Genomic DNA, 13745 nt, shown 5'->3' with positions numbered 1-13745 from the left:
TGGAGAGGTAACAACGGCGCCAATAGCACTACCAGCGCCGTTGTTGCCTTTACCGCCACACTCATAATGAGGGCCACTGTTTCTCTATTCTTGATCCACCTGAATAACTCCTCCTGTGCTTCCTGGTCTATCACATGCTTGCGTACGATAGCCTTGTTTCCTTAATCAAATGCATCGAGTCGTTATCGATGCCTGTAATAAAAACCGACATCGAAAGATCGCCGGCATTGCGGCCACAACAGCGTTTTCAAGCTCTCTACATCCCAGAAAGTGCACCAATACTTTCTGATACTGTACATAAAATAGAATTATTCAATGGTACGTACCGTTTGAGAGTTACCAACACTAGGCAAACTAAGGCATTGACAAGTCCCACAACAAATAGTTGAAGTTTATTCAGAATTGACAGTCCTTCTGCCTCTAACCCCTTCTCTACAGGTCCTTCATTTTGCCGACACTGCTGCCTGTTTGCATGTGCACAAATAACACAAACACAGTAAAAATGTGCATACACGCAGCGCAAGTATTCAAGAACGCAGCAATTTGTGAATCGTGCACATTTGTGGAATGGGAAAATCGAGTACCTTTTCAATCATAACAAAACGTTCATGTTATGATAGCAAATATTTGTACTACACCCATCACCACCATAGTAGTCTTACAGAGCGTGACCCTTGTCCATGAGGTAGGGTCACATTACGACCCAGGCGGAAAACCATGGTGCTAATAGCACCATGGTCCATGCCGGTAACTTACCGACTCCACCATGGAGAAAGGGGGAATTACCACCCCATTACAAGGTTGGCGGGTCGGTAATTCCCCCTTCCTCCATGGCCCTTCCCCATTCCCATTTCTGCCCCATAGGGCTCAATGGGAATGGGGAAGGCGCTAAGTACGGTACCGCAAATTGCGGTACCGTAATTAGCACCAAGGTCCCTTTGCGGGTCCATTCCTTAACGGCTGGTAAAACCAGCCGTTAAGGTCGGGTTCCGCAAAGGGACCTCGTAATCAGGCGCAAAGGGACCTCGTAATCAGGCGCTAAGTGTTTAACGGCGCTGCAGCCTTTTATGGCGCCGTTAACCCATTAGCGCCAGGGTTGTAATGAGGCCGATAGTCTATTGTGACCTCACCAGGGTGTTGTCAGACATTAGTCTGCAGATAGTAAAGAGGAGGGTTGTTCTGGGAGGCAGATAAGAAAAGGGGATTATCCAGCAGACAAACAAATACAGAAGGTCAAAGGTGTCTGGGATGGGGGAGGTAATATGGTTGAGGTAGTAGGGATGTGTGTTTCTTAACTAGGTTTAGTTTCCGGAAAGCATGCGAGAACATCACAGGAAAGTGAGACTCGGTTTAAAATAAATCCTTTACTTTGATAGCAATAGCCAGACCAGGTGATGCATGGTACTAGATGTGGTTGGTGTGCAGTAGCGTGATGTTCTCAAGCGGGCCCTTGTACAGTGGAGGCTTTCACCAGAATAGTTTATAACAAACACTCCATGTGTGGGTGCGGGTAGAGAACTGGTTTTGCCAAGCCAACTGAGAGATGTCTCGGTGCCAAGAGTTGGACATGCATTGATGAATGCGTGGGGCAAACCAAGCAACAGTATTGAGTTCCTAAACTGTGAGCTAGGTATAATTAACCTTAACATTTAAGGTACCTGGTCTATATTGACAAGGGTTATAATGTCCATATAGTTCCATGTCTTTACAACAACACCCTAAATAACTACATACTTTTAAAACGGTACCTGAATAACGATTTATTTATTTGGGGGTTCCCTTAAACCCCCGTTTCTACTGCCTTTTTACCCTCACCCAATTACCCCCACCCCTTTTAATCCCTTACCCCATCCCCATATATACTTTTACTTTAAAATTCGACTTTTTGTCGCTATTTAGGTTTCGTTTTAAAAGTATGCCGTTATTTCTTTTTCGTTATAAAGACTGGATACCGTCCATATGCACATTCGTCATTCTATTAAATGACTGGATAATCCAGGCACTGCTCTGGGGCAAGGATGCTCAACATAGCTGTGTAATTGTGGTCTTACGTGTTTTGGCTTATCCCGGCTTGTTCCCTAGTGAACTGCCAGTTATTTCATGTATACTATTGACTGAAAATCCTTGACGTGGACATATTTTGTACTTTAATTACTTACTTATTTGTACTTTAAATACATTATTTTGTATACTTTTCTCCCAAAAGATGGTTGAGCCAAAGTCACTCCCTCCATTCTTGCATAAAGAAAAAAGAGATGAAGCCACATCTTGGCAACCCATACGCCTTGGTGCTTTTAGGCAGTCACACAACTTTGTAAATTACTCCTTCTAGGTTTTGGTAGAAACACAAGCCTCCTGGAGGTTGGTGTTCTTTCAATCAGAGCTACCCCAGATCTGTTACCTTTAGTGGCAAGCTGGCCTTTCAACCTTCCAGTGATTCTGCACAACTTCTTCAAGTGGTTTTTCTTTCTGTTTGGAGATAAACCCTCGAAAAATAACCACTATTTACGCTTTGCATACCTTAACAAAAATAGTGTAATCATTGTCCATGGCACAGCTCACTTTTTTTTTTTATTGGTGTTGCTGTCTGCACTTTTGGTCTTCCGTTTCCCACCTGGCTTTCTCTTAAGTCTGTCCACCTGCGGAGACAGGTATGTAGGTCGACATTCGTCATGACCCTGCTCCTCCACCATCCCCATTAGATGCCTTCTGGGCTCCGCTGCCGCCCGGTCGTCTCGTTGATCCGCTAGAAACTCGGTCAGCCTGACCAGCAAGTCATCCATGCTCTCTGTGCGGCTGCCAATCTCCAGCTGCTTTGACCATAGCACCCTGTTTTGCGTTTCTAGTTGCCTCAAAGTTTGCTGTTGCACGACCAGTTGTTTCTCGATGGTGCTCAGACCGATGGACACCTGCATGGAAAAGCTCCGCAGGTCTGAGTACATGAGCCCCATGTCCTTGCGCACATCCTGTAGCATGTCGGTGTGCTTTGTCTGCAGAGTCAGCATTTCCGCCTCCCATGTTGTCTGACTTCTGGCACTCTTGGGGCTGTGGTCCTTCGTGGACGCCTCTGGTGAGAGTCTTGTGCCACACGGGGAGGACTTGGGGTTGATCGATGACACCATTTGGAAGACAGTGGTCTCTTGGCTGCACACATATTCTTCTTGGCTCTCAAGGATGGTGTCAAGAATGGATGCTGGTGAATGCCCAGTGATGGCACGACAAGCTGCTCCAATGGGGTCTACAAGGAGAGAGGTGTCACAGCTTTAAACTGGTGTTAACAGATTTTCCACTAAACATACAACATTTGATCACCTTGGGTGTAGTTTATCATGGTTTGAAGGCGACAAGGGAGTAGTCATGCACCAAATCTAGTCACCAGCTTCCTTATAAAGCCTGCTCCTCAACTGCAGAGGCCCTTTCTGCAGAGAGAAGAGGAGGGGGGTTCAGGAAAGAAGGTGTACACTCGATGTTGGCTTTCCAGCTGCTGAGACCCCCCCTGGCATGCTCTGCTGGTGGCTCTACCTCCCCCCAGAGCTCCATATATGAACATCCGGAGTAAAGTAATGGAGAGTGAGGAGACATATGACTGATATTTAATACCATTGGGGGCCTTTGTTCTGGTGCAATAGGGGGTGGAAACGTTCAACAGTGCTGAGATTACTCGTGCACTACTTTCAAAAATGTTGGCTATTGTTAATGCTTTTAAATTAATTGTATGCAAGAAACTATGAACATAAAGGCAAAGTAACAAAAGTAGTGGGTTAGGTGGAAACATATATGTACTATAGCATTGCATATCATATTAACAAGTGGTGTCTAAATCTAGTTCTCGAGAGCCCCACCTACACCAGGTTTTCAATATAACCACTGACTATGTACGTAGCTCTCATTTAGAGTCATTGGGCCTCATTACGACACTGGCGGTAGCTGTGCTGGTAAAAACGGCACAACTGCCGCCAAGGTCGGTTTTTTTCTGGCACCTGTCAATGGGGAATTACCCGGGCATTACAGCCCCGGCGGTCCCGGTAATTCCCCATAGCCAGGCGCCAGGAAAAATCACTCCCCATTCCCATTGAGTCCAATAGGACTCAATGGGAATGGGAAGGACTTTAGCACTGGCACCATTCATAATGGTGCTGGTGTTACCCTCACAGAACTCGCAGTATGCCGGTACAGTGTTGCTACCGGACCGGCATACTCATAATGAGGCCCATTGTATCAAAATACATTTTGGGTGCATAACCTGAAAACATGGAATGAAATAAACGTTTGAAGAGCAGACTTCAAGGCCACAAGATTAAGAAAATTATACACTGTTGTAGATCAAGTAGAGGCATAATCTCCATTCTCGTTCCATTGATTTAGAAACATGGTTAAGTTAGCATAATTCAGTGGACTGTGAGCTGCATCACTCTGACAAAGCCTTAACCAGCGCCGCAGAAGGATATGGGGGAGAAAATACACATATATATCTAAAGGTGTGTCTCAAAAGACCAACACACAGCAATAACACATACCTCTTGCAACACTGCCCAATGTCTGTATGGATAGGCTGGGTACAGAGAGGAATTGAGGGGAGGGATTCTGGGTTTTAGGAAGGCTGTTTCCCTTGGAGACTAAAGATAATTGTATTGAATTGTAGTCGTCATTTATATAGCGCCATTTCCCCGTGTGTATGGCCTCAATGCACTTTGTGATTGGAATGCCCTCGGGGATTGAAGTCCTAGATTTGGGATAGCTGGATAGAGGGAGAAACGCCTAAAATGGGGATACAACAGTAAATGCAAAAACACCTAGATTTGGGATACCTGGATAGAAGGAGAAACACCTAAAATGGCATCCCCACAGTAAATGCAGAAGTACCTAGATTTAGAATACCTGGATAGACGCAGAAACGCCTAAAATGGGGACAGACAGTAAATGCAGAAGTACCTAGATTTGGGATACCTGGATAGAGGGAGAAATGCTTAAAATGGGGACACAACAGTAAATGCAGAAGTACCTAAAATTGAGATTATAATTGTTTGTTTTATTATAAGGGTGAAGCGGCCCTGCCTCTCCCATTGTGGAGCATTATGAGTCTCAACGTCTGACACATCCATATAATCTCGCTCGGTGTAGAGTTATAACACAGAGAAAACGATTTGAGGGGACTGTACAAAGCTCCAGCTAACGCCTGTGTACAATGCCACAATTCACACATTAAGAATATTCTGTATACATTGTCATGCTTGTGGCTGGACAGAATGGAGGGACAGCCTGATAACCGAATTGGGCAAGGGGCACTACACTAAAGGCAGGACAAAGTGTTCCAGGTCACTAAGGTTATAAGTGTAAGTGATTCCACTCCTAGTGGGAGGTGTCAGCGATAACTACATAACCAATTATGCAAAAAAGGTACTGCTAATTTGCACTTCTTCAGGAGGGGAGCTGGCTCATAGCTGGGTACATTTGCCTGGTGAACACATTGGGAAAGGTATGGGTAGAGATGGAAAAATCTACAGAGTAACTCTGTAGCAAGGCTTTCAATTCAAGGATGATGGCATTAAACAAAGGCCATCCTTTTGGGAATTGGGTTTGATGGACAAAGCAATTTCTGATGTACTTTATGTAGGGATGGTATTTACACTATGGACGCATAGGCACTTTATGGAGGACTTCATAGAAGCCCAACGGGCATAGGAAACATAGTGGGAAACCAGAATAATCAGCAGGCTAAACATCATGCAGAAAAAAACTCCTGCTGGCCAACCTACAGCTGTGTTGAGGGATGGGGATCTCCTAGGATCATCATCTTAACCACCAGACACAATCCTGAGGAATAACTAAAAGGGATTTAGCCAATGGGGCTAGCCAGCCTCCCAGCACAAACTGGTTCCAGGTTGGCACACTGCGGGACCAAGACCTGGGGAGTTCCGGTCACCTCCCCCACTTCCTGTCCTTTCAGGCACTCAGAGAGCCTTGACTGGATTTGCAAGGGAAGTCTGCCTAAGACAAAAGACCCATCAAGGCCTCCTCCACCCAGGCAGGTGGAAGAAGGCCCAAGAAAGACCAAGTCATCAAGAACAGGGCTTGGAAAAGTACAGCCACCATTTTATGCAAGTTGTGACCCTAGTGTCCTTACCACAGCTGCGAAGGCAGCCTGTGACAAAAGTCCAGAAAAAGTCATGCTAAAAGGTCCATTGCCACCAGCCTGTCAGATGAACTTGGAACAGTAACTAAAATGTACTGGAAACGTGAGAATAGGGATACAGTGTTTTCCCTTAGCACTCCTCTTATGGTGGGGTGTGCTGATCTCACAAAATAAAATACAGGTGGGACATAAAGCGTCCCCTTGCCCGGGTAACATGTGTTAACACAGGTAAAATAAAAAGGGAAGCTCAAGGAGCTACCCAGGAACAGTGCACAGAAAGTTCTGTGTGCTGCAATAATAAAATGTAGATGCAAGAAAAGATGGAGGAAAGCATAACTCCATTAAAAAGTATTAAAACAAGATTTAAAAAAAGGGTTCCCAATGTCAGAGTAAAAGAATGAGTGAGTGTGGACAAAGGTTCCAACTCACTCAGGAGAATCAGTCCAAAAATCAAAGAGTCCTGCAAAAATGCTGGACGACTCACAAAGTGGGGAGAATTTCACTGAAAAAGAAAAATCTACCTAACACACAGCATAAGAGGTTTATTCTCCGCCCATTGTTGAAATTGAAAGCTTGGTTACTGCTAACCTTGCTTATTCCCATTTTTCTGAAGTTAGCCTGACAAAAATCACATGAAAATCATGTCACCCAACAGGACGAATTCTATCATTTAACAGCTTAGTATGGTATGCAAACCACATACAAACATTACTATTTCATTAAGTAAATTATAATATACCATAGGATATTATGCTATAATATAGTATATTATAATTTAATATTGTATAGTATGGTATTGTACCGTACAGTATAGGATACTATTTTCTGCCAGAAAGTACAGGGATATGTCTTTGCTTTTATGCTTTGAAGAAGAAGAAAACACACTTCATTCTTCAGTTCAGGACATCCTGTCCTCTCGTTATACATTTGCTCTTAGGTTTTATCTTAAAAGGCTTAGGCCTTTTAAGAATTATGCAGACATTTTTCTGCACCTGGTGGTCTCATCAATTGCAAGAACCCATCCAAACCGAATGTTGACCTATAGATTGTTACTTGCAATTCTTCCTCTTACTAAATCCAGGGGGTCCTGTCACTGATAGACATCATATCACTCCGTAAGAGGGAATACCAAATATATGGGCATCCAGATTCTTGTACTTATTTTGGAAACACATAAGACACCCAAATGGGTTGCACCCCAAATTGTCTGTGGAAATTTCAACCAAGCATGATGCTACTACTACAGGGACACTCCTGGTCTTGCATCTCTCAATACCATGACATCCAATTGATTTTCCCAAACTTTCTTCACCACAGCTACAGCTGCCTCAGTCGGATCAGCAAGGTAGCAACACGTTCGCTTTCACTTGCTTTCTTTCAGAATTAGTCTCTGAATACCGGCCCTGGATCTGGAATCAGTTTCCAACGCTTGGCAGAAAATGAAGGAGGCATGTTTCACAGTAATTTGGGCAAGACTAATCTTCTGCCTCCTCGTAAGCCCACTGCCCTCTCTTCCTAACCCTGTCTTCTCCTCACCGCGAGCATGCAAGGCATCCCTCAGAAAAGCAAATCTAGATCTGTGTACATTTCATTGACTGCTATACTTTGAAACATAGGCCTTTTCGCACTATCCAGGAAACTCAAATCTAGGTGTATTCACACTGACTGTTACATCTTGATACCTAGGCTGTCTCCCCCTATCTGGGAGATTCAAATCCAAGGCCACCATGCCCGACTGCTATAGTTTGAAACCTAAGACTTCTCCAACAATCCGGAAAACTCATATTTAGGTGTGTCTCCCTAACTACCACACTCCGACACCAGACCCACTACCAAATAAACAGAGAAAATACTTGATTATAACTGGATCACTGTCTCAAACTAATCTGAAACTCAGGTCAGATCCTCTCTCCCCCCTCCTAATCAACCAACCACCAAGTGTGTTGCTGTCACTGCAACACTTAGAAACTCTCACTGCTCCCTGTTAGGCCCAATGTACACAGGAAAGAGAAACACCAAAACTCTACCCCGCAACTTGGGTATCGCCCCTGACAACTCCCAGCAAAATGTCCTCAACCCTAGAATCCTATCAAGCCTGGAACTCCTCCTGCCACATCCCCACATTAATCTTACTGTAGGTTAAGGACACCACAGTCAATCCCCCCCCCAGCAGCTTTCTACCACAATCACTGAATTACCACCCCCCTATCAAGTCACAGGACCACTGAGATTACACCCTTATATCTATAATCACAATGCAAGGAAGATAAGAACCACCACAATCCAAACCCTGTACTGTGCAACAGGTGGGCTACTGGCCCTGCGGCTTACACTCAAACTTCCAAACCAACTTACCTTTAAGTACCACAACATGCCACGACACAGAACAGGATGACGCCAAAGGAAAACTGAACAAGGAATAAACAAAATGGAACCACACCACGTCCCTCTACCAGTATATACTGCCATGAATGCAGAGCACACCCCATAAACACTGTGGGAAACAGAACAAACATCATGAGAAGAGAAAAGTCCCTATATCTAACAACATACCTCGCAATTGATGACCCACCAGAACATCTCAACACCACCAACCTCACTAGAAGTGCTGAAAACATACTGGAACCATGCAGAAAAAGTAGGGAAACACCCAGAAGAAAAAAGAACGAAACCAATGCCCTCACTGCATGTATCACAAAAACACGAGGACACCTCCACCAACTACAACAAAATATAGAAGAGGAAGTGGAAGAAATCTGCAACCCAACAATTAATTGAGCAAACCGATTTGACAACGAAACAGATTGCACTGAACACCCATCACACCCTGAGGATAACATGGAAGCAGACCAACATAACAACCACAAACCAAAACCGATATTAAAAGGATCCACTGCAACCTAATCAATTAAAGATCAATGTCCAAACATGGCACAGAGATCTACGACCTACTGTGCGACTGAGATATCAGCATCCTATTCATCACAGAAACATGGCTAGATGCCAACTACAAGATCACACTATACGGGTTACACACAAACAACTTCAAGTGCTCACAGATCAAGAAAAAAAGAGGAAGAGGACTTGCATGGCATGCAAGGAACATCTGAAAATAAAAACAGATGAACCACTTATCATCAAAAACTCAGAATCCATCCTTCACTTGACAGTGAACCCCAAAACAAACCAAATTTGTTCTGGTTTACAGACCACTGACATACAATGCAGCATTCATGGACACCTTCAAAGAAGCCATCACCAACCTAGCCATTGAACATGAACACCTGATAATCCTCAGGGATTTCAACATCTGGTTTGAAGAAGAAAACTGAAACCTGCAAAAATTGCTAGTCAAGCAATTGAAGATAATGAAATTACATCAGTTGGTTAAAGGAGCAACACACACAGCGGGACACACACTCAACCCAATCTTTGCCAACAAAACCATCACCACGGCACCAACAATACAGATACTAAGGAGCGACCACCTCATCACTCCATTGGTGATCATGCTACCTACAAAAGCAGCCAAGCAACCCAATAAACTCCTGTCAATAAAAGAAACTGGGAGACCATCAAAGGTAGTAACTTAATAGAACAACTTGAACTCACAAAACCATCAACCACGAACCTGGACGAAGCGACATCAATGGAAAAACAGAACTACTTCATAAATGAATCAACAAAACAATCGACAACATCACCAGGGAAAAACCTTTCACCCAATCCCCTAAGAGCACAATGGAAAAATGGTTCACTCTCCTCCTCAGCGCCATGAAAAGAAATAATAAAAATCTGGAACTTGAATAGCGAAAATAATACGACCCGGCAAAAAGATCACAATTTCAACAACAAATCTGATCATGCAAAAAGGAAATTCAAAAGGCCAAAAAGAAATACTATGACAACTGAATCTTCAAAACCGCCAACACCCAAAAAGAACTGTTCAACATCATAAACAAAATGAGGAAACCACCTGGGTGCAACAGCATTCTGGTACCCTCATTGAAACTATGCAACAACCTTGCAGAACATTTCAAAAACAAAATCAGCATCATCCACCAAATCATACAAAGCAGACCAGTCAAGCAAAATACACAGTCCACTCCCCCAGCCAAAGATCGTCAGAACAAACTCCAAAGCTTACCCCAAATACCAGTAGAGACATTCATCAAGCTGGTAAGAAATAGCAACAAAGCGGGATCCTCCCATTGACTCCTGCCTGCCAGACATATACAAATCAATCCTCACGCAGGGCACACCTTTGGAATGTTACGGAAACCTCTTTAAACTATCACTCACAACAGGGAAATTACTGCGATCATTCAAATCGGCATACGTCAAACCACTCCTCAAGGACACAGCAGGCAATGTGTAAGACCTCTCTAACTACGGACCTATCTCAAACATCTCCTACCCAGCAAAACTACTTGAAACCTATGTCTATGGACTAACACAGGAACACATAGAAAAACATCAACTGCTGGACCAGGCACAAAACGGCTTGAGGTCTAAGAGAGGAATTGAGATGGCACTCCTCTCAATCTGGAATTATCGAAAGACCAATGCAGACTCTGACACAAGCTCAGCTCTGATACTTCTGGACCTTCTCTGCAGCTTTCGACACAGTCAGCCATGACATCCTCATCAAGAGACCTAAATAAATAAATCACTGATCTAGCCCTACTCTGGATAACATAATTCCTAACATATAGAATCGAAACCGTCTAGATTAAATTTTTAAATCCACTCCAAGGGACCCTATCCCCACTGCTCTTCAATATCTACCTGACTCCACAAATCAAGCTCAATAAAAGACACAGGGACTTCATTTAGGGGTCGCTAGGGGTTGCTCTTTCGACCCCTGAGGTCTCCCTTGCTACCCCTGGGGTCTCCCTTGCAACCCCTAAAAAAGAAATTGTGTTTTTTTTTGTTTTTAAATGTAAGCTCCTGGGCTGTGGCCAGTGCCATGTGACTCTTTATTTTTGGAGTGACTGGCTTTCTTGTTCAGGCCTCTTAAAAAAAACAAGGGGTTTCCACAAGTCTAACACTTTGAGCAGTGATCCTAAATAAGAAGGAATAGGAATAACAAATAATTTGTCTTTCCGGAATTCTATACAATAATAGCTAGACTCATTAAAGGTTTATTTCAGGCACACTTCAGAGGGTGAGTCACTGATTTAGTTTGTTCTTAAACACCTCAACTCAGCCTTTCATCCTTCTAAGGTCGATAAATGAGTACCAACACAGATTGGGGGATATTGAATGTATATCTATTCGATATAAAGCACTTAATCGTGCTATATAATAACACATCATTATCATTTGGCCTTGGACATCTGCATTCACAGTAATTTGGTAATATGGGCCTATACACACTGATATTAATGATACATATGGTGATCCATTCTTGTATGAAATGTATATCACATTATAGTGATATCGTAACCATATTTTTTGTAGTGTACTTGCTATGTGATGCCACTTCCTGTTTTGTCAAGAGCTGAAAGGTCATGTTCCATCGCTTCCCGTGATGTCACTTCAGGGTGGGGGAGTCAAATCACATCACTTCCTGTGATGTCATCAGAGGTCAAAGGTCAGTTGATGTCACTTCCGCTAACCCTGCCATTTTGGTTAAATGGCGTCCCTGAAAAGACAGGGCTTTACATGCTACAACTATGCAAACGACACACAAATCATCAACAAAATAGAAGTCACACAAGAAGAAAATACAAGGCTGGAAGACTGTCTACAAGAACTCTATGAATGGATGAACGCAAACAGCCTCAATTTCAAGCCAGGCAAAACAGAAATAATGGTTATACCCAAAAACCAGGAAAAAACAACGGCATCCCACGGCCCACAGAACTAGGAACTGCACCGATGCAATCGGCAACAGTCAAAAATCTTGGAGTCCTGATGGATAACAAACTAACAATAGAAACTCAAGTAAACGCAATAATCAAGAAATGTTTATTCCTCCTGCACACAGTAAAAAAGATCCTACCGGTCCACCCTTCATCCATAAAACACTCATCATAATCTCCCTCATCATATCCAGAATAGACTATGCCAACAGCCTATACCTTGTAATGCCAGAACGACTACTAAAGAAACTGCAACGTATCCAAAACGCAGCAGCCAGACTCCTGCTCCGACTACCACAAAGGGACCACCTCACCCCAGCGCTTAAAATGCTACTTTGGCTACCTATCAAACAACGAATAAGGTTCAAAACAATGTGCATAATGCACACAGCAATCCATGGCAAAGGGGCAGAATTCCTACAAAAGAAAATAACAATTTACCTACCGACAAGACCACTCAGATAAAGCAACGACATTCACCTAGAACCGAAACCATACAAAAAAGAAAACTTGGGGTGGGGGGATCATCATTCTCCCACCTGGTAGCAAAAACCTGGAACTGCCTCCCAAAAGATATACGCAACACAAAGGATCACCTAAAATTCAGAAAACTACTTAAAACTTGGCTCTTCACCTCAGAACCAGATGGGAAAGGCTACGAAAAATGAAGACTCCACTGGAAACAGAGCACACCTCAAAAAGCATACATGGAAAGAGCAAGCCAGGGAGAGAGCCCAAGAAAGAACCACTACCTTCAATACCCCACTCTAATCATTACCCTAGAAACAGGAACCCCATCTGCAGACTGGGGGTGGGGGAGGCATTAACCAATAACGGGCACCCCAGGAGGCCTTAGTGCACCCAGTCCTCAGTGGGTGGGGGATCCCGCACAAGAAACCCGGGGAGATAACAGTAGGCACATCCTTGAAAACCTAAGACCAAAACCCCCAACCTTAGCCATCTCCAGCCCGCAGGTAAGGGGAGGCCCTCACAACCTCATGTCCACAAACCACTAGACAGTTACAGAGGAAAGACACCACCAAGCACAGTACCTGGCGAATGAACCGCTACAAAACTTTTCAAAACGCTACAGGCTTTTCCTCTCTGGAGGCTGTCCGGAGGCACCTGAGGCCTGGGGTAAGGATTCTGCCCATTTTCTGGTAAGCCTGCCCTGACCCTGCAGCTTGCCCACACCTCCCCAGAACCTAACCTTTCCACTTAATCCCTTCATGCAGTACACCTCATGGGTGCCTCTGCTTTTCACTGACTTTGGACATTTGCTTGCTATCACCTGGTCTATTGTTGATATATAATATCTCACTATACTATTTAGCGTATTTACCAGTATTGCTTATCCGCCTGTACTGTATCTTCTTGTGCAGCCAACTGCTACCTATTATGCCCTGCCACCATTTAGCCTCTGCCTGCCCCACTTAGAAAATCGAATTTAGGCATTGTATTTTGATGAACTGCTACCTATTATGCCCTGCCTCTGAACTACCTAGCACTAGTCGCACGATCGCCCTGTCATTTCTGTCACATACCAGCAGCACACACCAGCTGCACACACACACACACAGCCACTCTCCACGATCATGATGCCCGAGAATGCACCTCCCAATCATAGCATAGTTTCACTCTCCCGCACTCTCCCTGTCACACTCCGCTCAGCCAGCCTAACAGCCATCCTTATAGCCCTCACTATAATGGCCTCTACGCCTCCCCACATATTCCCAGCACACCTC

The 13745-nt window shown here is 44.0% G+C and overlaps 1 protein-coding gene across 1 annotated transcript in view; it reads right to left on the bottom strand.

The window, feature by feature from the left end:
- Positions 1 to 2521: 2521 nt before the first annotated feature.
- Positions 2522 to 13745, bottom strand: part of LOC138568968 (uncharacterized) — a 90358-nt gene continuing 79134 nt past the window's right edge. Inside the window, exon 2 of the mRNA XM_069646717.1 lies at positions 2522 to 3238. Coding sequence (XP_069502818.1) covers positions 2559 to 3238 — 680 coding nt within the window. The 3' untranslated portion in view covers positions 2522 to 2558. The remainder of the gene's footprint in view (positions 3239 to 13745) is intronic.

This window comes from Ambystoma mexicanum, chromosome 2q, assembly GCF_040938575.1.
Source record: "Ambystoma mexicanum isolate Mex_15411 chromosome 2q, UKY_AmexF1_1, whole genome shotgun sequence".
Classification (NCBI taxonomy): Eukaryota; Metazoa; Chordata; class Amphibia; order Caudata; family Ambystomatidae; genus Ambystoma; species Ambystoma mexicanum.
This window is presented reverse-complemented; position numbering and strand designations above follow the sequence as displayed.